Below are 23,802 nucleotides of genomic sequence, written 5' to 3'. Positions count from 1 at the left end.
TGCACCAGCGCTTTGGGGGGGGGGGGGGGGCTTTGGGGGGCTCAAACCCCTGGGCCACAGCCAATCAGGGGCCTTGTAATATTAATAAAATAATAAACTGTCGGAATCGTGGGCCTACATTAATGTACGGATAGAAATAAGGTTAGAAATAAATGAGCGCACAGTAACCTGCTGTAAGAGACATGGTGGATGTGGTTCGCGAAACGAACACCCACAACTCATCTCATCTCATTATCTCTAGCCGCTTTATCCTGTTCTACAGGGTCGCAGGCAAGCTGGAGCCTATCCCAGCTGACTACGGGCGAAAGGCGGGGTACACCCTGGACAAGTCGCCAGGTCATCACAGGGCTGACACATAGACACAGACAACCATTCACACTCACACCTACGGTCAATTTAGAGTCACCAGTTAACCTAACCTGCATGTCTTTGGACTGTGGGGGAAACCGGAGCACCTGGAGGAAACCCACGCGGACACGGGGAGAACATGCAAACTCCACACAGAAAGGCCCTCGCCGGCCACGGGGCTCGAACCCAGGACCTTCTTGCTGTGAGGCGACAGCGCTAACCACTACACCACCGTGCCGCCACACCCACAACTGTACCAGAATAAAATGTAACAAAATGTAACGTCATGCACGAAAGCGCGCCAAAGACTGCAGACTACTGAGACGCAAATTTAGAGGCTTTGAAAGATGAAGCGTTCACATGTTAGCGGGGCGCATAAAAGGAAAAAAGAGAGAGATGCAGGTAATGATAGAATCGTTGCCTAAAGTCACAGACTTTTTTAAGGTAAGGATCACCAATCTGTTCAGAATATCAGCTACTTATCAGTTATCAGCCTACCAGCAGCTAGGCTATGTGCAGCTACTGTAGGCTAGATATCCTATGATCTGTCCAACAGTAAAATAAATCAGTTGTGATTTGAATACGTGTCGTGTGATTTGAGTTATAATCCTGTTAGTATAATAGCATATTTTGATGGGGATAATAAAATGTTTAAAACGGCATCTACTGAAGAAATTGATGAAAAGATTGTAGCCTATAATGTTCACAGTTCGGGCAGCAGACAGAGTAAGCATACTGAGGGGAATAGCAATACAAAGCTAGCGCAGATCCACATTTCTCGCTAGCTGTGTTGGGTGTGTTGTTAACCTGTGTGGATTTAAGTGAAATACTTGAGAAGTTCTGTGGTCAAGACAACGTTTTAAGGTAAGGACGCTTGATTATTAATGTTTGCCCACCGTGGCTTGTTGTTGACGAAAGGCCCACATGATTTTGCCTTATGCAGCTACTGCTAGCGTCATGCTTTGAACTAGGTTAAGCTCATTTGCGCTAAAGGATGGGTTTATTGAAGGACTTTGATGTAGCTAGTTTCTTTTTAAAAAATCGTATGCTCAAAACAGTATGCCCGTGTTCATCATGTTTAACTTTTTTCTTGATGGAGTGCGTGAAATATTGTTGCAAGTGGTATTTCGATGCAGTCATGTCAAAAAGGCAGTTAAATGCATGGTCTTATTCAAGGAGAAGGAAGACTTGCATGATGCTTGAACATAGATCGGTAAAATAGACCCTAGTAGGACTCGGTTTTGTGTATTTCGGTCTGTAGAGTTATGAGTTTGGCTGCTGTCCATGGTGTTTACGTTTCATGTGGCCGCCGAGCCAAGTACCTTCGTCATCATCATGTTCCCCTGTCAAAAGTTAAACTCTCTAGGGGTGCTTCTGCTGTAGCAGTTGCTCAAAGTTTGATTTGTCCATCATCATACGTCTTATCTGTTGGGTGTCTATGCCCAGCAGATTTTCCCATTTTGTCCATTTGTAACCATTTTTGTCAAACAGGAGCTGCTTTTGCACTTGGTTATTGCCCATCCGGCAAACGTGAGCAATATATTTTAGTTGTTGTACATAGCAGGATAGTTTTATATCCTGGGTTCCTGTCAGTTTCCGGAGGTCAGCATTGGACATCTTGTAGCTCCAGTCTATATCTTCATTTGTAGTGTTCTTTTGGTCAGGGGCATTCTTTCGTTTATATCCACCTTTAATCATTTTCCTTAGGAAGCCGTGCCACACTACCTCAATTTTGTGAATTTCACTGGATGATAGTTGCCATGCCTGTGTGCTGTACAGGAGACGAGATCAAACACATGCCACTAGGAACTTTATACGGGTTTTTAGTAGTATTCGGTGGTCGGTTAGAACGTGTTTCAGTTCATTCCATTTCATGAATGCAGCACTTATCCTAGCATGCAGGAAGTGTGAGGATTCATCACAGTTGCTGACATTAAAACCAAGATATTTAAAGGTGCGGACGTTTTTAATATTAGTGCCGCCAAGGGAAATGATACTTGGCTTACATTTGATATCCTCATTGACGTTAAAAGCCATTGTTTCTGTTTTGACATATGATATTTGTAAACCAAAGCAGGTGTAGGTCTTATCATACAACTGAAGAATATTCTGAAGCTCCTCGATGGATCCAGCGAGTATGGCCTGATCATCTGCATATAGAATCTCTGTTATGCAACCCTCTCCTGATGCTCGTGCTTTCGTACGCATTTCTCTTGTGGATACCCCATTTGGAATGCAATATCTGAACTTGAAGCCTGTATCTGGGTACAGTTTTGATATCTCATGCTGTGCAATCTGACAACAAAGTCCATATAGATATTAAAAACTGATGGCGATTCTAGGGCACCTTGTCTTGCAGTGAATGTTTGTTTTCATGCTGCCGAGCTATTTTTATGTATTTTATTTTTTAAAAGGACTTGTCTGTAGGTGTGTGTGTTTTATGTTTACAACACATAGGTCTACATTAGCGCACGCGCGCTTGTGTGGTTATCTCTGGCCATGCCCCTGCGTGAAAGTTATGCAGTATCACTGTCCTGTCCGTGGTAATAATCAGAACCGGCTCTGTAATGATAATGCACGCGTTCTTCTCTCCCTCTGTGGTCGGATGTGTTGAGCGATGTGAGCGTGGGCCTTGCGCAGCTACGCTGAGCCAAACATAACCTATCGTAGGCTTCTAGGCTAATTACGCGCTTAGACTGTAAATGCTTGACACGTATTGCAAATAAAATAAGAGTGTTTTCCTGGCCAATGGTAAGGGTAGGGTTGACAGGTAGCCTATGAGGGGCCTAGCCCCTGGGCCACGGGTGTTGATAAAGTGCCCCTGCGGACATGGAGGAGACCGAGGAACCTGTGGTGGACGACCCTGCAGAAAACGCAATTTCTTCCAGTAATGAAGTGCACCCCTGGCCCTACATACGTGATCACTTCAGCTTCATAGAGAAAAGGGGTGACAGTTTCATTATGCAATGCAGATTATGTGTGCCCAAGAAGACAACCATTGCGGCATACAAAAATTCGACGTCTAATCTGCGCAAGCATGTTGAGGTAAGTATTGTCATTGGCATCATAATCACGGGCGCAGATAGAGGGTGGGACGGGTGGGATTTGTCCCACCCAGATTTAAATTCACCTCGTTCGGTCCCCCCCACTTATAGGGAGGAAAAAACGTCTATGCTGTCTTTCTTTGCATAAGGCAAACCTCACGGAAAGATCAAAAGACTAATTACCATTCGGTTTATTGAGGTGCACAGCAGTGTATACATAGTTGCAACAACTCACATAAAACAAAGCAAAGACTGATATTCAGTTGGTTGAGCTGCGCAGACTGCACAGGTTGCGAGCTCGAGCTTGGTTGCTATGGTTACCCACAACAAGTTTGACAGGCATATCGGGGTTGGGGTTGGTTTGCTGGCAGCTTTGTCCTGCCCCAGTTTTTTGTCCCTCCCAGTTCAAAAAACGTATCTGCGCCCCTGATCATAATGTTTCCTTTCCATAGTAAAACCGACAATAGGCTGGTTATATTCCAAAAATAGTGGATGGCATTGCTAATGTTGAAGTAGCAACCTGTTGGTACTGTAACATAATGGTAACTAGTCTGTTATTCGGTTGGCTAATCATGCAAGCAAGTTAGCTCGCCAACCTGACGTGATCAGTCCTCCTACCATTCTACATCCAACAGGCCAGAAAGGAATACTAAGCAAAACAAATAATGTTTGAATTGAATTGTTCAATAACACACAGTGCACATAGGCAAGCTATGAGATTTTGGTGCAACATTTCACTTTCATATTTCGTGTACAATGCTTTGTGTGTGGTCAGGGCGATGTAAACGACATGACTGTGTGTATTGACCTTTTTTGTTTGTCTCAGTTTTAATGCAGCATTATCCTAAGTATTCAATTTGATACACTTCCTTTAAATAAAACATCTGGGTTGAGATGTACATACGTATATCCTTGTTTCCTCTTCTTTTTCATTTTTGCACAACACAGTGGAGGCAGAAAACACCCATTGTTAAAAGTAACATTTTACTTTTACTCAAAGTACATTTTAAATGATAAATTTTACTTTTACTTGAGTAGATTTTTTTGTCTGGTAACTTTACTTGTACTTAAGTAAAATTTCATCAGAGTAACAGTACTTGTACTTGAGTATAATATTTTAGTACTCTTTCCACCTCTGCAGGTTAGTTTATCAGTTAACGCAATTTTGATAAAATATATAGCAAAAAGTAAATGGGTCAGTGTTTGTTAACCCATCTGAGCAGTGAAACAAGGCAGTGTTAATTTGTCTAGGGTTGCATGTAGCAGACATCAGACATAAAACGCAATAACAGAGGCTAGAAAGAAACGGGACACAGAAATAAATAAACAGGGCTCCATACCAAGGCTGGGTACAGTGTTTGTGATAAAAGACAAATCCAATTTAACACGAATCACAGCTTACTTTCTTGTTAAAATGTGCAAAGGTCTCCACCATCTCATACCGCCTTGCACTGAAGGACTTAAGTGTGCCGCCCAAAATGGCTGCGTCACGTGACTTGGTCACGTGGGTGAAATACCTCAATACACACAGAGACAGTTTGAAAGACAACGGGTTGTTCCTACCCACACCCTTTGGAAATGTCTACGACCGAGACCAGACTAAATATTCACATTTAGTCTGGCTTGCCAGGCTAAATGCACACCACATTTTTCAGATTTTTATTTGTTTAAAATTTTGAAGACCATTTATCATTTTCATTTCACGTCACAATTATGTGCTACTCTGTGTTGGTCTATCACATAAAATCTCAATAAAAAACTTTTAAGTTCGTGGTTGTAAGGTGGAAAAATGTGAAAAAGTTCAAGGGGTATGAATACTTTTGCAATAATACATCATGCAACATGTGGTTGGCTTTCACCGTTCGTACAAGGCATTGTGGGATACAAATTTGAAACAGGAGAGAAAAATGGAGGATGTGAGTGTGCGAATGAAACGTGGAAGACTGACTACAATAATGGAAAGAGAGAAGACAAGACGTTATGTTGTAAAGGAAAGGAAACGCAGGACTAAACTAATAAATATCAGCGGTCAGTGAGCACCTCGGTGTGCTCAGCTGTTCGTTTAGCAACAAAATGATGTAACTGTCAGCGCACGGTCAAAGGTAAACCTGCGCATGCGCACATGGACTTCCTCTGTCTGCTTGACTGTGCGAAGATGACCAAATTTCAGAGGGAACTAAATTTCACCGACTTTATGAAATCGAAAGGCCGTCTTGCTTTAAGTTCAGAAGTCCACTGTATGTGCTACAGTGGTGCTTGAAAGTTTGTGAACCCTTTAGAATTTTCTATATTTCTGCATAAATATGACCTAAAACATCATCAGATTTTCACACAAGTCCTAAAAGTAGATAAAGAGAACCCAGTTAAACAAATGAGACAAAAATATTATACTTGGTCATTTATTTATTGAGGAAAATGATCCAATATTACATATCTGTGAGTGGCAAAAGTATGTGAACCTCTAGGATTAGCAGTTAATTTGAAGGTGAAATTAGAGTTAAGTGTTTTCAATCAATGGGATGACAGTCAGATGTGAGTGGGCACCCTGTTTTATTTAAAGAACAGGGATCTATCAAAGTCTGAGCTTCACAACACATGTTTGTGGAAGTATATCATGCATACATGTCAACCTATACGGAATGTCCGTATTTTATATGGATTTGATTCAATAAACGTAGTATACGGGCGTATAAATAGTTATACGGATTCTTTAAAAAAACTTCAATATTTATTTAGAGCTATAATCAATTCCCACGATGATAAAAGAGTGCATAACATTTACAAACGTACTGTGCACCACAGACAGCCAGTAAAGAGTCTTATGAAATCGTGCATTATCTTGTGGTAGCGAGACTTTGTTCCACTTTTGATCATGTGCACACCGCATTGCGAGAATCCCGCCAACCGTGAAGTCATAGACATATAAACATAGACGCCGCCTTCTGCGTAGAATCATACGTCATCCTCGCCACCATATTGGATGTGGCAAATTGGAGATTCTTCAACCGTCTCTGGTATAGCGTCTAGACAGTAGCCGAGAATAAAGATGCCTCATTCATGTGCTGCGTTTAACTGTACCAACAGGTTTACCGTCCAAACGAGATCACATGGGATTACCTTTCACAGGTGAGACTGGAAAAATACTTTTCATTGTATTTGGTCATTATAACAATTTTACGAACAGATTTTCCTGACTTTGTGGCTGATATGAAGTCCCGTGCATAATAGCCACTCAGTGAAACCTGTCTCCAAACAACGAAGTATTACCTTCGTAACTACGCTGATAACACTTTGTGTTTTTGTCAAACATTGGAGCTTTGTATTCATTCTGAAGGTTTATTGTTATTAATATTGAATAAAAAGTAACTGGGATATATCATTGTTAATTATCATTCAAATTTTAGGTAAATTATTTTAATTTGCATCTTATACGGATTTTATAAGGGAAATACGGATTTTGGAGGTTGGCTATACAGGTTTGATTGACCAAAGGTTGACATGTATGATCATGGCACTAACAAAGGAGATTTCTGAGGACCTCAGAAAAAGCGTTGTTGATGCTCATCAGGCTGGAAAAGGTTACAAAACCATCTCTAAAGAGTTTGGACTCCACCAATCCACAGTCAGACAGATTGTGTACAAATGGAAGAGATTCAAGACCATTGTTGCCATCCCCAGGAGTGGTCCACCAACAAAGATCACTCCAAGAGCAAGGTGTGTAATAGTCAGCGAGGTTACAAAGGACCCCAGGGTAACTTCTAAGCAACTGAAGGCCTCTCTCACATTGGCTAATGTTAATGTTCTTGAGTCCACCATCAGGAGAACACTGAACAACAATGGTGTGCATGGCAGAGTTTGCAAGGAGAAAGCCATTGCTCTCCAAAAAGAACATTGCTGCTCATCTGCAGTTTGCTAAAGATCACATGGATGAGCCAGAAAGCTATTGGAAAAATGTTTTGTGGATGGATGAGACCAAAATAGAACTTTTTGGTTTAAATGAGAAGCATTATGTTTGGAGAAAGGAAAACACTGCATTCCAGCATATGAACCTTATCCCATCTGTGAAACATGGTGGTGGTAGTATCATGGTTTGGGCCTGTTTTGCTGCATCTGGGCCAGGACGGCTTGCCATCATTGATGGAACAATGAATTCTGAATTATCACAGAGACTTCCAAAGGAAAATGTCAGGACATCTGTCCATGAACTGAATCTCAAGAGAAGGTGGGTCATGCAGCAAGACAATGACCCTAAGCACACAAGTCATTCTACCAAAGAATGGTTAAAGAAGGACAAAGTTAATGTTTTGGAATGGCCAAGTCAAAGTCCTGACCTTAATCCAATTGAAATGTTGTGGAAGGACTTGAAGTGAGTAGTTCATGCGAAGAAACCCACCAACATCCCAGAGTTGAAGCTGTTCTGTGCAGAGGAATGGGCTAAAATTCCTCCAAGCTGGTGTCCAGGACTGATCAACAGTTACCAGAAATGTTTAGTGCAGTTATTGCTGCACAAGGGGGTCACACCAGATACTGAAAGCAAAGGTTCACATATTTTTGCCACTCCCATATGTAATATTGGATCATTTTCCTCAATAAATAAATGACCAAGTATAATATTTTTGTCTCATTTGCTTAACAGGGTTCTCTTTATCTACTTTTAGGATTTGTGTGAAAATCTGATGATGTTTTAAGTCATATTTATGCAGAAATATAGAAAATTCTAAAGGGTTCACAAACATTCAAGCACCACTGTATATGCTGTATTTGCACTGTATGTGCTCAATGCTACATTGATAAAATAAAAATATAACAACTAATGAAAAGGAGACTTGATTGGGTTACCATTCTCAGTTTAGGAGACAAAACATTCACATTTTCCACAGCGGCATAGAAGGCCAGAATCCCGTAAGGGCTCCAGCAGAACAGCAGGGTTTTTATAGGAGTGCTACAGTTGAACTGTTGGGAGGAGAGGAAAGTGAAATGAGTCAGTCATCGAGCCTGTCTGAATGTGCTTGTCATATTACTAACAAAAGGTTTGAACACATCACTGAAGGCTTTGCTTTCATTTTTATTACCTTCCACTAGTTTATAATAATAATGAGGATATCAACACATGATAGAATTGTGCAGTGAACAAGAAAAGTATTTTATATTTTAAATGATAAATTTCTCATGAAGTTTTGGACACTCTTGGAATCATCTCAACTTATTAAAAATTACATTTTGATTCATAAATAAGTGCACAAACAATTTTACTGTTTATATTTGTCATAGAAACCAATTTCAACCATATGCCATAAGAAACTGAAACATACTCATTCTCATGTGTACAAAACTGTGTGTGTGTTAGATAGAGGCATATTTTTATGCACATGTTTACATTAGATTATCTAAAATAAGTAATAAATGCCTAGATGCCTTAGGTTAAATCTCAAATGCTATTCTTGGGATTAGTATTCTGGGCAAAGATTAGTCCCAGGCTTGGATCAAGCAGTGCTTCTCTGCTGACAATCCTGTTAACTCTAATCCTTATCTTATTATATACAAAAATAATACTCACATAGCTAAAAGATATGCATGTAGTATAATGAATGGTCTGCATACTATTTACTTGTACACATGTTTCATTTAGCATGCAGAAAAGTACCTCTGTGTAAATTCTTTGGATTTATTTATATGTACCCAAGTAGCACACAGATTGAGTGCAATACCTGTGTAATACAGTAATACGAATATAAGTTGTTTAATATCTTTATGAGAAATGGTTATTTTAAAGATCTATAAAGGGAGTATATTCTTTCTACACTGCATCTGTATATGGATATAATTTTCATATAATGTGCCCAATGTCTTTATAAAAATATTGTAATATGTTGCTTAGACCACATCATATATGGCTTGTTGCTTTTTGGTACTCATGTGAGATTTAGGTTCAAATTTCACCTGGGACTCAGTGTGACAGATGAGAAATTGATAGCAGAGAGCCAAGAATGAGAAAAGAGCATATTACTTGAAAGCTACAGGCACGCTGGAGCGTCCATGTCCAGCACAACTTTGCACAACTGTAGATTTTTTTCAATAATATGCTTGTGTGCTCTTTTTTCAAGCATCTATTTATTATACCAACAGTATTTACCAGATGAAAACCTTGTAAATATTTTTGAGCAGTATGTGTGTGCTTCTAAGTGCACCCAGGCACAAGTCCACTCAGTCCAAAACACACCACAAGGGTCACAGGCTTATGCAACAAATGTTAACTAGGTCTTCATGATGCTCATCACAAACAGTGACATACAGTATATGATAAACATTTTCTTACCCTCTGCTGGCCCGTCTTCTTGAATTTCTTTTTAATTGATTGGTATGAGAAATATACAATAACCACTTGAATTCCCATGTTACAAATGGCCATTGGAATCAGATAGGTGACGTAGTTCCTAAGGGAAATGCATGAGGTCATGTTATTGTACTTGCCCTCGTTCTATTGTGCACAAATATACAAAGGCTGAAAAGTTGGCACATGACAGTGTAAGTTTCTGAACAAGCCAATCTCACAGACAAAGTGTTCACATGCAACCATCTGTAGCACTTTCTATATGTAGAATTGCAACGTTCTAGCACAAGCATACATTACATAGCAATGTATCAAACTTTCATTCTTGTGCTCTGTATGAGATGTTCTGCACCACTGTATTTTATCTAAGCCCACATCTACCACTATGCTATTTGAATAAGATCAGTATTTAGTAATAATAATAATAATAATAATAATAATAATAATAAAAAGTTGCATCTTTTTAGACATTTTGAGCATTGGCTACTTTTGAGCATTGCCTATTTCATTGTTCTTTTTTGTACATATGAATACACTTAATGGGTTCATGCAACAAGCTTTTTACAGTCTTTGAAACAGAATCAGGCTTGTAAGGTATGCTGTAACACAGTACAGTGATACAGGTATTTTCAGAATATGGATCATTTTAAGGCTGTTCAATTCTTTAGGCTACTGAGAATACAGAGACTTTCCAAATTTTGAAAATGTCCGTGTTACTGTGCTGTGTTATCACATGATTTGCAAGCCCAACTTTGTTTGCAGAGAAGAGTTTCATGAACCTGGTAAGTCTGACCATATGTCATGAAAAGCAGAAACTTTACACAAGAAGTATGCAACACTCAATACATTTAAAAAAGAAGTAAAATTATTACATATCGATCTTATTCAAATAGCATAGTAGTAGAGGTGGGCTTGGTTAAAATACATTGGTGCAGAAGGTGACATACTAGGGGGAGCATTCTAGCAAAAGTTGCTTGTGCCAGAACATTGATATTCAATGTATAGATGATACTACAGATTTCCGTGCAAGCATTTTTTTTTTTTCATGTGAGACTGGGATATTCTGAAATCACACAGTGAATATATACATATCAGTCAAAATGTGACTGGCTTTTCAAAATCAGTATCACTTGAATGTGTTGCATATTTGAGTATAAATTTCAGTATGAAGAGAGCTGCTACCAGTTTTTGAAAGAAAGACTCATTCTCATTATCTGTAGCCGCTTTATCCTGTTCTACAGGGTCGCAGGCAAGCTGGAGCCTATCCCAGCTGACTACGGGCGAAAGGCAGGGTACGCCCTGGACAAGTCGCCAGGTCATCTGATGTTTTTAAAAGTGACCACTAGGATATGCTAGGACAGGAACACTGAAACAATTTAAAATAAAAGAAGCAGAGGCTCTACTATGTCAATAAAAATGTGTTTTGGTACTGTATCTCATGGCCCAAATTACTGGTAAATATCAATATATACTGTAAGATCACAACTAAGGGGAATCTGTCAAAAACCTAAATATATGATATACTTAATATAACTTATCTGCATATGACTTTGGTTCATTATGATAATTGTAATGATTGCATTTTAAATGTACCAATAATGGCATGGGAGTTAAAGCTTTGGGATTATGATCAAAACAAGAATCTAACCTGAAAGTAATGTCCCATACCTATCTCCTTTGCTTAAGTCCAGAGTACAGCATGTCCTCAGGGGCTCATAGTCATACTCTCCCCAACCAATCAATGGCATAGCTGCCCAGAAGGCAGCAAAGAGCCAGATGAAGATGGCTAAGGTGATGGCACAGCTCCACTGAATTTTTTTTCCTTCTGTATTAAAAACAACAACAAAAACAATAACAACACAATTTGACTCACACACCACCCATTTCTACTTTTAAATATCTTTTCACAAGATGCTTTTGTACAGTCCCATTTGAAAATATTGGAATGGCAAGGCCAATTCTGTTGTTCTTACTATACAGTGAAGACATCTGCATTTTAGATTAAAAGGTGAATATGAGATGATACAACAGAATTTCAGCTTTAATTTCCTGATATTCATATAGGCCATAACACACTTTCTTTGAATCCACCAATTTATCAAGTGATCAAAAATATAGGACCATGTGACTGACAGGTGTTTCTGGTTGCCCAGGTATGACTTGTTAGGTTGATTGTTTAAACCAGTGGTTCCCAACCTTTTTTCTGAAGGGACCCATACTTTTACCATTGTAAGCTTTGGTGACCCCCCCCCCCCCTGAAATTTATTATGAAATAATAGGCCTACCTCTTTTACATGAAGTACTTTATTATTTTGGAATAATTCAGGCTACCTGCAATTTCACTTCAGAACCTGTGGCCTACTTTAACAAACATATCTTTCTTAATCATATTTCAATATAGGCCTATTACCTGCTTAAACAACACAGACCAATGACAAAAACCAGTGTGAAATTAGGCTACATAAACTATACTTGTAAAACATGTTTCTTAATTATATTTCAATATATTACCAAATTTAAAAAAAAAAAAACAGCAACAACACGGAAAATGAGGAAAACCTGTGTAAAATTAACACACTTGCAATAGGCACACATTTTCATTTATTTTATTTTTTTTTTTTATCTCCAGGCAACCTAACTTTTAATGAGAGCCTTGACACTGTATTTCCTGAGCCAGTGCTGGAGTGACGTTGGTAACAGCCAAACGAAAGTCACTGTGCATATCCAGTCTGTTGCGTGCCTTTGTTTTGATGGTGACCAGCGTGCTGAAAGCAGTCTCTGACAGGTACGTTGTGGCAAAAGGCAAGATGAGTCTGGTGATCGCATGATGAGCAAGCCTGGGAGCGACTACTGCTCCCTTTACCAACCAAAACCGCTTGTATCCATGCTCATCATAGAACTGCTTGCAGAGAGAATTGGACTTTATCCACGAGCTCATCCTCAGCCTGGAGGTGCTCCACATCTTCCTCTTTAGCGAGAAATGGGTCCATCACCCATGCGTCTTTTGAGATATGTTCATTAATATCCAAAAAATGCGAGCGCATCTCCTCTTGAAGCTGATCCATGTGGCAGGTGAATTGTCTGGCCAACGCATCAGGTAGCTTCCCCCCCGATTGTTGTAGTACCAAGGGAAACTGTCGCAGGTCCCCCTTTCCCAATTTATTCCGTCTGTACTCCACTTTGCGCAAAAACGCATCCACTGTCTCTTTGCACTCCATGACAGTGGCGTCCGCGGCCTGCATACGTTTGTTTGCCTCGTTGTACAGACTGAATATCTCCGCAAGATACGCAGTCTTGATGAGAAACTCGACTGTCATTTCGTCCGCTAATTTCGTGTTGTGCACAGCTAAGAATTCCTGTATTTGTTGTTTAAGTTCCATGAATCGCATCAACACTTTCCCACGAGAAAGCCAGCGGACTTCGGTATGAAGGAGGAGTGACATCCTCACACAGCTGTGCAAAGATTCTTTTGTTGACCGGACGAGCTTTTATAAAGTTTACTATTTTGACCACAGTCTTTAAGGTTTCGTTCAGGTCTTCGCAGAGGTGTGTGCCTGCCAGTGCGTGTCTGTGTATCACACAGTGAAACACTATGCAGTGCGGTGCCTTCTCTTTCAAACGGCTGTTGAAGCCCTTATTTTCCCCCATCATTGACGCGGCTCCATCTGTGCAGCATGCAACTATATTTTCATAGGGAATGTTGTGGCTTGTGAAGTATGTGTCAACCACACTGAATATATCCTGTCCTCTTGTGGTGGATGTGAGATTGACAGACATAAGAATATCTTGTTTAAGCTCACTTTCCTCAGTGTACTGTATATAAAGAATGAGGATTGCTTCCTCCACCACAGTGGTGGTTTCATCCAGCTGGATTGAAAACGGGCTGGTCTTGAGTTTTTCGACGAGTGTGCGCTCAACGTTTCCTGCCATTCTGTCGATTCTGTCTTTCACTGTATTCACTGTAAGCCCAGACTTTGTATTTAATTAAATGTTTTAATTACAATGTACGTAAAAATTTAAGTTTGATTGCATTACTAAAAAATAGTAAGTATATTCTACTAATTTGTACACATAGTCAAAAGTGTTAATAAGTTTAAGTTGAATGGCTTTAAAATTCTAAGTTTTAGTCATGACCACGCCTCTTTTTTAATCTGCGCAGAGTTGTGAAGCCGCCATTTTAACTTTCACAGATCAGCAGCAGTTACGTGAGGTTTGGTAAAATTCAGAGTGAGCTTCAGCCAACGTTTGTTCTCTGAACTTAATATTTTGGATCCTGACTGTCGGTGGGAATGTTTGTTTTAACTTTAAGAGCAGTGGAAATCGAGGGTTATGTATATAACCGCGGTTCTATGAGTTTCGGATGACCGCCAGAGGCGGTGCTTTCAGCACATGGATATCCATCACACGAACGTGCAGGTCGAGTAATAGTAACAACAAAGTCACGTGTGACCTGGGTGACGTCACCCCGTGACCCCGGCATAAAAGACCGGTAAACCCAGGAAGTGACCTCTTGGCAAATCTTCTCGTGTACACTCCGAGTGACTGCCAAGCTCTGGCGGTCATCCGAAACTCATAGAACCGCGGTTATATACATAACCCTCGTTCTATTTCGTTTCTCCTGACCGCCAGAGGCGGTGCTTTCAGCACATGGATGACTAATACCAACCAGGTCATGAGGAGTGCCTACCCGTACTCAGTGCTGCTGCGACGGGCCTGGAATGACAGCCGTCGCCACAGGATTATGTGGGACGACATTAAGACGGTAAAACCTGGTGAAGGTGCAGCTGGAAGCCCACGAGGCTGCGCTGCATATGTCTGAAAGGGGCACGCCCTTCAGTGATGCCCATGAGGCCACCACGCCCCGTGCAGAGTGCGCCCTGACAGCCGGAGGAATCGGGGAGCCACTGTGCCTGTAGGCATGTAATATGGCCTCGACTATCCACTTGGATAGCCTCTGCTTAGAGAGCGCCAGACCCCTCCTCGGCCCTGTGTAGCACAGAAACAGGGCGTCACTCCTACGGAAGCCCTCTGTACGGGACACGTACACCCTGAGGGCGCGAACTGGGCACAAAAGTTCCGACCTCTCACCATGGCCCGCCTCGAACGCCGCAAGGCTAAGGGGCTGGTTGACGAAGGTAGCAGAGAGGGTCTTCGGGAGGAAAGAGGGGTTAGGCCACAGAGTGACCCCACTGTCGCCGGAGTGCCACTGCAGGCACTCCCCACTGACTGACAGCGCGTGTAATTCCCCGACGCGCCTCGTCGATGTAATGGCCAGAAGAAAAGCAGTCTTCAGGGAGAGCCATGAAATGTCTGCCGTGAGCAGGGGCTCAAACGGTGCGTCGCAGAGAGCCTGCAGCACCAAGTGAAGATCCCATGTGGGTACCCGGCTCCGTCGGGGGGGTCTCAACCGGAGAGCACCCTTCAAGAAACGTGCCATCAAGGGGTGGGACCCCACGGTCCTTCCCCCAACTCTGGCATGCTGAGCAGAGATGGCAGCTGCATAGACCTTGATGGTGGCAGGAGTAAGACCCTTATCAAACAGAGACTGGAGGAACAGTAGAATGGTCAGCAGGGGGCAGCATGTAGGCTCCTCCCCCCGAGTTAAGCACCAGTTGGAGAAAAGCCTCCATCTGTTGGCGTAGAGGGCATTGGTGGAGGGTGCTCGAGAGCTTGCAATGGTGTTGACCACTGCCGGCTCACAAAGACCTAGCAGGGGGTCCGGCCCTTCAGCGGCCACACCCAGAGCTGCAGACGGGCTGGATCCGGGTGCCAGATCTGCCCTCCCAGCTGTGATAGCAGGTCCGTCCTCACTGGCAGGCACCAGGGGTCGCCGTTCAGAAGTTGCAGCAACTTGGGAAACCACACTCGGCCCGGCCACCGAGGGGCGACAAGCAGCAGCCCGTGGTGGTCCATCGCAACCCTGTGTAGGGTTGGCACAATCAGCGGCAGAGGGGGGAAGGCATACAGCAGTTGCCTCGGCCAAGCATGCGCCAGCGCATCCTGGCCCAGGGAGCTGGGGCCGTGGAGGCTGAACCACAGAGGGCAGTGTGTCAACTCCTGGCAGGCAAAGAGGTCCACCTCTGCCCTGCCAAAACGTTCCCAGATGGCGAGAACCACCGCTGGGTTGAGTCTCCATTCCCCGGGATCGGGGTCCTGGTGGGACAGCAGATCCGCTGCCCTGTTGGCAGTGCCTGGCAAGTACATGGCACGCAGGCTCAAGAGATGTCGATGGGCCCACCGCAGAAGTTGGCCGGCCACTTCCAAGCACTGGAGGGACTTGGTGCCTCCCTGGTGGTTGATGTAGTACACTACCGTAGCGTTGTCCGTCCGCACCAGAACGTGTCTGCCGGCCAGGCCTGGGAGGAAGTGCTGTAGGCCGAGGAACACAGCCCGTAGCTCCAGCATGTTGATGTGCTGCTGTCGCTGCCCTGGACTCCAGTAGCCTCTGACGGTCCGGCATTGCCAGACTGCACCCCAGCCTCCCAGGGAAGCATCCGTGGTGATGACCTCCCTCCGGGAGGGGATAGCCACCAGCGGAACACCCCGCAGAAGGTAAGCCCTCCTCCTCCATGGACGGAGGAGCCTGAAAAAAGTATCCGTCACCTTCACGAGCCTGTGCCCGTGCAGCACCGGGTGGAGGTGGAGACCATTGAGCCACCTCTGAAGGCGTAAGTCCAGGAGTCCCAGCGGGACCAGAGAGGAGGCTGCCGTAAGCATGCCCAGCAGGCGCTGAAAGGTCTTCAGGGAGAGTGACCTGCCCCGTCCGAAGCGGCCAAGCAGCAGGCGGATGTTGTGGATCCTGGTCTGGGAGGGGGTTGCCATCAACGACCTCGAATCCAGGTGCATGCCCAAGAAAGTCGTCTCCTGGCTGGGCACCAGCGAGCTCTTCTTGTAATTCACCCTGAGCCCCAGCTCTGCGACATGTGAGAGCACAGTCGCGATGTCGGTGCGGGCCTGGGCTGCTGACCGTGAACAGACGAGCCAGTCGTCCAGGTAAGGCAGGACACGCAAACCCCTTGCCTGAAGTGGTGCCAATGTCGCTGCCACACACCTGGTGAACACACGGGGTGCCAGCGATATCCCAAAGGGCAGAACATTGAACTCGAAAGCCTGGCCCTCGAAGGCAAACCGCAGGAACTGCCTGTGGTGTGGCGCAATGGGAACATGGAAGTAGGCGTCTTTCAGGTCGATGGTGGCAAACCAGTCGCCCGCCTGGATGTGGTGTAAGACATCCACTGTACACAGCATGCGGAATCTCATGGTCTTCAAGTGGGAGTTGAGGGACCTCAGGTCGAGGATTGGGCGGATACCGCCGTCCTTCTTCGGAACCAGAAAATACCTGGAGTAGAACCCACCTTGCTGTCTCTGCCTGTCGACGAGAGAGATTGCTCCTTTCTCTAGGAGGGTGGAGATTTCCTGCCGGAGGACGAGGGACTTCCCCGGATGGCTCACGGTGGTGTGTTTGACCCCATGAAAACGCGGCAGTCGGCGGCAGAACTGGATGCGGTAACCCTCGGTGAGGGTCACCAGCACCCAGGGGTCTGGGGTCAACGCTTTCCAGCTTTGGAGCTGTTCGCTGGAAAAGCGGCCGACCGCTGGCGCACTGATGTCAGCGCCGTCCAGAGCGCCCCCGTCGGTCACCATGGGGGCGACGAGGAGCGGACTGGGTGTAGGGGGCGGCACCGCGGGTCCGGGAGGTGGTGGGGCGACGAAAGTCATCAACCCGTCTGGTCTCCTGGCGGGTGCGTGGCCGAGACAGAGTCGGTGTGGGCCCCCTGGAGGACTGGGCAGTATTGCCATGGCGGTGGACCTGGCGGAGGCCAGCGAACTGCTGCCGCGCCTGGACGACCTGGGCACTCCGGTCCAGGGCTTGCTGAGCGGCCTCGCCAAACAGCTCCCCGGGGACAACAGGAAGAGAGCGCAGCACACGGCGGTCGGGCTCGGCCAGAGGGGACTGTGCCAGCTATATCTGCCGGCGGGCGAGGGTGAGATACGACATCAGCCGGCCTAGTTCCCGCGACAAGTAGGCAAAGGCCTGGAGAGCCGCGTCGCACAGCTCCCGTGATGCCGCGCTCGTCCCCTCCAGCGTCTGGGCGAGGGCCTGCAGCAGATGGGACATGGAATTGTCAATACGACCCATTCGTGCCGCCGTGTCGTATCCCCGCACGATGAGGTCGTCGGTCGCACGGCATTGGGTGCGGGGGCATCGGGCGTCAGGCCGCAGAGCCTCGTTGGGCGAAAGGACGAGGGCAGCCACGGAGGGCTCAATGTTGGGCATCTGCTGGAGGCCGTAGGTAGGGGCGTCCTGCATTGCTGCCAGGGCCCTGCAGTCACTAGGGAGGTGGGAAAGGCGTCTAGGGTCCGCCCAACACCTCTGTAACTCCTCGATGTATGGGGCCGAGGGCAGAACAGACAACGAGGAAGGCTGTGTGGAACCTCTGAAGAAAGCGCTCTGATGCTGGGCCACCGGGGGCGTGTCCAACCCCAGACGGGCCAATGCAGCCCTCAGCGTTGGCTGGATGGATGAGCGTCCGCCTTCCGACGCTGCCGCGGTGCCATGGCTGGTGGCCTGGGAGCCGGCCAGAGAGGTGGAGTCGTGGCCAACAGACCCACCACAGTCAAAGCTCTCCGACGCCCGGATCGACAGTTCATCCAGGCCGCGTGCATCAACGGCCGGTGACAGAAGCGGTGGTGTTGGTGAACGGTCGGGCTGCCAGGCAGAAGGGGTGGCTGCGGGAACACTGCTGCCCTGTGGCAGAGGCTGGAGATTCGCCAGCAGGGCCTTCATCTCCTCCAGCTCGGTGGACATCACCTCCACCTTCCGAGCCAAATCGTCCGAGCGCTTCTTTTTTGCCTTAGAAGCGGATACACGTGGGGGAGCCCCACGGCGCTTGCTGGGCCCCGCTGCTGCAGCCGGCACCATGTCCTGTCCCCCCGGGGCCCGGGGGATGTCAGACGGAGGATCCAACCGAGCCAGCCTGGCGGTCCGCGCAGCCACACTCAGGCACATGCAGTCTGCGCAGGCCATGTCCGTCAGCCCCTGCCGCAGGTGATCAATACCCAGGCACGAGGGGCACTCGCGGTGGCCGTCCTCCGGCTCGAGGGGGGCCCGGCAGTTGGCGCAGCGAGAGAATAGGTCCATGACACCTGGCTGGCAGAAGGGAACTTAAAAAATAGGGCGAGAACACCCCAAGTAAGTATCCCAATATAAACAATCAGGCGGCAATGAAAAACGGCCGGGCGAACACACCCGTGGTCGGGAATATTAACAAGGCTAGGCGCCGTGCGCCACAGCGGCGAGAAACACCGCTTTAATTTAAATGAATGAAAACCGCTTACCTGAGCGACAACAAGCCGGCCTCCAGCGGTGAGGACACCGCCTCGGAGGGCTAGTCAGCTAACTCCACCGAGCGAGAGCGCTCAGCTTAATGGAGTAACAAACAATACGAATACAACACCCAAGACAGCCGGCCCGTGAGCAGGCCGGAGACAAGGCTACACAAAATAAGGCAGTCGATAATATTAACAAGGATAGGCGCCGTGCGCCACAGAACTGATAAACAGCGGCGAGAAACACCGCTTTAATTTAAATGAATGAAAACCGCTTACCTGAACGAAAGCAAGCCGGCCTCCAGCGGCGAGGACACGCCTCGGAGGGCTAGTCAGCTAACTCCACCGAGCGAGAGCGCTCAGCTTAACGGAGTAACAATACGAATACAACACACAAGACAGCCGGCCCGTGAGCAGGCCGGAGACAAGGCTACACAAAATAAGGCGGTCGGGAATATTAACAAGGATAGGTGCCGTGCGCCACAGAACTGATAAACAGCGGCGAGGAACACCGCTTTAATTTAAATGAATGAACCACTTACCTGAACGAAGCAAGCCGGCCTCCAGCGGCGAGAACACCGCCTCGGAGGGCTAGTCAGCTAACTCCACCGAGCGAGAGCGCTCCGCTTAACGGAGTAACAACAATACGAATACAACACACAAGACAGCCGGCCCGTGAGCAGGCCGGAGGCAAGGCTACACAAAACAAAGCGGTTGATAATATTAACAAGGATAGGCGCCGTGCGCCGCAGAACTGATAACAGCGGCGAGAAACGCCACTTTAATTTAAATGAATGAAAACCGCTTACCTGAATGAAAACAAGCCGGCCTCCAGCGGCGAGGACATGCCTCGGAGAGCTAATCAGCTAACTCCACCGAGCGAGAGCGCTCAGCTTAACGGAGTAACAAATCAACGAATATAGCGACAAGAGAAAAGAATTGGTGGACTTAACGCAGTTTCTTGGAGGGTGCGTAAGCACAGCCCCAACCCTACGGGTAACGAAACTAACACGCGTTTTGTCCAAATTCCAACTCGCAGCCTGCAAACGCGAGAAGATGCAAGAGGTCACTTCCTGGGTTTACCGGTCTTTTATGCCGGGGTCACGGGGTGACGTCACCCAGGTCACACGTGACTTTGTTGTTACTATTACTCGACCTGCACGTTCGTGTGATGGATATCCATGTGCTGAAAGCACCGCCTCTGGCGGTCAGGAGAAACGAAATAGAACGCGTGTTTTACAGTTACAGGTGGTATTTTACCAATTTCACGTCATTTTCATCTGTTGGCTAAGTTGCTTTTGTCACTGTGGAGAGCTCTCTGGATTTGGAATGGGACACTTTTTTTTTGAAAACTTTTCAGATAATGTAAGTATACAGCGTCCCACTGGCAGTACGGGGAATGTTAAGGGGCTACGTATTAATGTTAGCACATATCTGGTTAAAGAAAAAACATGTTTCATGTTTCAATGTTTATTGTGCACTTCTTGTTAATAAAATACAAATGCAATGGAAAAACTTTATACACTGTCATTTGTTTTATTGCTTTAACAGGTAAATCGAATTCTTGTTAAGTTAAAATGTAAAGTATAATCACTAAAGATGAATTCTAGGAAAGTTTAAATATTAAGTTCAATCAAATAAACATATTTCAGTTTAATGTACTATAAATTTCAAGGCAACCAGTTTCCCAACACTGTTTGAGTAAATACAACTTATCAGGCTTTTAAGTACAAAAAACTTAAAAATGGTTAGTTCATGCTGCATGGTAAAGCAATTTACATTTACAAGACATCTGAAGTTTAATGTACTATAAATTTCAAGGCAACCAGTTTCCAAACACTGTTTGAGTAAACTCAACTTATCAGGGTTTACAGTGTTGTCAGACAGTGGTACAGTCTTAAATTTGTTAGCCACCTGCGGTCCACACAGTATATCAGCCATTTTAATGCAAGCAGGTTTAATCAGTGTCTCGCCGATGCTGTGCGGCTTTTTGGCTTTGGCAATTAGGAGAGAGCACTCAAGAGATGCAATCGTTGTTTGCCTCTGGTCGCTGCCAGCCCTAAAGAAACGGTCCTTGATGTTTTGGGGCCTGTTAGTGACAACAAACTCTCGTTTTCTGAGAAAAAAACTCTTTCGGTTTACCCACCGTCTCGGGATGTTTAGTTGTCTGGTGTCGCTTCAGCTTGCAGGGCTTCAAACTTTCGTTGGCTAGTTTCTCATGACAAAAGACACATTCAGCTTTAATTTTATCCATTGCTTCTATGAAACCAAACTCTAAATAACTTTCTTGGTACCCCCTCTTTTTCTTTTTGACACATTCCGCAGTCTCTTCTACCTGACGATTCGCCATCTTTCACAGTTCCCAGCGCAGTTTACGTTGCTAGCAACGGCTGCGCAGCGCTGCACGAGAAGCAATGACGTGACGTCACACACTGTTTCTCGTGATAACTGTCCTATCGTAACTTATTTTTTGTTTATGTATTTAAATACTGAATACATGTTTAATGCAGCCCTTGAATTTTGTTGGTTTTGTAACATATGAATTAAATGCTCTCTCATTTATTTAACATATACGACTTGCATTAAAATTATCAATCCCCTTAAAATCAAGAGGGCTTCGCGACCCCCCGTGGATCTTTGGCGACCCCCCTAGGGGGTCGCGACCCGCAGGTTGGGAACCACTGGAGCTCTGAATGTCTACTCTTGGTTTGGCTTTCTCCTGTGAAGACTGCATTTTCATAAATCAGCATGAGAAAAACAAGCCATTTGAAGCTGAAAAAAGAGGGAAAATTCATCAGAGCTGTTGCACAAGCATTGGGCATAGCCAATACAACAATTTGGAATGTACTGAAAAAGAAGGAAAACACTGGTGTACTACCAACTGGACACTGAACGGGTGGGACAAGGAAAACAACAGCAGTAGCTGACAAAAACATTGTGAAAGCTATGAAGAAAACCCAAATACAACAGTCAGTGTCATCTCCAACAACTTCCACAGGGCAAGGGCGAAGGTATCACAATCCAGTGTTTAAAGAAGACTTGGAGAGCAGAAATATAATGGCCATATGATGAGATGCAATCCACTCATCAGCAGTAAGAAGCAGATGGCCAGATTGGAATTTGCAAAGAAATACAGAGATGAACAACATATGTTTTGGAACCAAGATTAACCTCTACCAAAGTGATGGAAACACCAAAGTGTTTGGTGTGGGGAAAGAAAGGATCTGTTCATGATCCAAAGCATATAAGCTCATCGGTCAAGCATGGTGGAGGTGTAGAGAAATGCATGCAGTCTTATTGTAAGGAACTTCATCATGCAGCAGTACAGTGACCATAAAACACATTTCCAACACAACAAAGAATTTTTAGACTGGTTTTAGACTGACCAAGTCCATGACCAGATCTTAACTCAATTGAACATGCATTTCACTTTCTGAAGAGGAGACAGACGGGAGCAACTCCCCAAAACAAACAACAGCTGAAAGAAGCTGAGGTGTAAGCCTGCAAGCATCACTAAAAAACAATACAACAGTTTAGTGGTATCAGTGGGTCTCTGGTTTGATGCACTTATTGCAAGCAAGTGATATGCAACCAAATGCTTAGTGTTATTTACTTTATCTCATCTCATTATCTCTAGCCGCTTTATCCTGTTCTACAGGGTCGCAGGCAAGCTGGAGCCTATCCCAGCTGACTATGGGTGAAAGGCGGGGTACACCCTTGACAAGTCGCCAGGTCATCACAGGGCTGACACAGACAACCATTCACACTCACATTCGCACCTACGGTCAATTTAGAGTCACCAGTTAACCTAACCTGCATGTCTTTGGACTGTGGGGGAAACTGGAGCACCTGGAGGAAACCCATGCAGACACGGGGAGAACATGCAAACTCCACACAGAAAGGCCCTCGCCGGCCACGGGGCTCGAACCCGGACCTTCTTGCTGTGAGGCGACAGTGCTAACCACTACACCACCGTGCCGCCTTATTTACTTTATTATAATTATTATTAATTTATTCATTCATTCATTGTCCGTAACTGCTTATCCTGTGCAGGGTCGCGGGCAAGCTGGAGCCTATCCCAGCTGACTATGGGCGAGAGGCAGGGTACACCCTGGACAAGTCACCAGGTCATCTCAGGGCTGACACATAGAGACAAACAACCATTCACACTCACATTCACACCTATGGTCAATTTAGAGCCACCAATTAGCCTAACCTGCATGTCTTTGGACTGTGGGGGAAACCGGAGCACCTGGAGGAAACCCACACAGACATGGGGAGAACATGCAAACTCCACACAGAAAGGCCCTCATCAGCCATGGGCTCGAACCCAGGACCTTCTTGCTGTGAGGCAACAGTGCTAACCACTACACCACCATGCCTAATAATAATAATAATAATAATAATTATTATTATTATTATTATTATTATACCTTTATTTACATAGTGCTTTTCAAGCCAGGTAAACAAAAGTGCTTTACTTCATGATAAAATAACATATACCGGTAACTACAGGCATTCCAGACAAATGTCCAAATAAAAGACAATGATACCAGATCAGAATGCTGTACAGCTCTCGTAGCGAAGATGCTAAAATATTATAACATTGACATAGCCACTCTCAGTGAAACCAGACTTGCCAGAGAATCAAATCTTGAGGAGACTGGCTCAGGCTACACCTCCTATTGGATTGGAAAGCCTGAAGGTCAGTGCTTCAGCCCTTCAGGCTTTCCAGGGTGGCACAGTGGT

At 45.3% G+C, this 23,802-nt stretch overlaps 1 protein-coding gene across 1 annotated transcript in view; it reads right to left on the bottom strand.

The window, feature by feature from the left end:
• rgra (retinal G protein coupled receptor a) overlaps positions 1–23,802 on the bottom strand; it is a 55,598-nt gene that overhangs the window by 4,747 nt on the left and 27,049 nt on the right. The window contains exons 4-6 of the mRNA XM_060924748.1: positions 11,392–11,545; positions 9,709–9,826; positions 8,232–8,345 (exon numbers count right to left, since the gene is read on the bottom strand). Coding sequence (XP_060780731.1) covers positions 8,232–8,345; positions 9,709–9,826; positions 11,392–11,545 — 386 coding nt within the window. The remainder of the gene's footprint in view (positions 1–8,231; positions 8,346–9,708; positions 9,827–11,391; positions 11,546–23,802) is intronic.

This window comes from Neoarius graeffei, chromosome 7 (genome assembly GCF_027579695.1).
Source record: "Neoarius graeffei isolate fNeoGra1 chromosome 7, fNeoGra1.pri, whole genome shotgun sequence".
NCBI classification, from domain to species: Eukaryota; Metazoa; Chordata; class Actinopteri; order Siluriformes; family Ariidae; genus Neoarius; species Neoarius graeffei.
The sequence above is the reverse complement of the archived record's forward strand: the minus strand, read 5'-3'. Positions and strand labels throughout refer to the sequence as shown.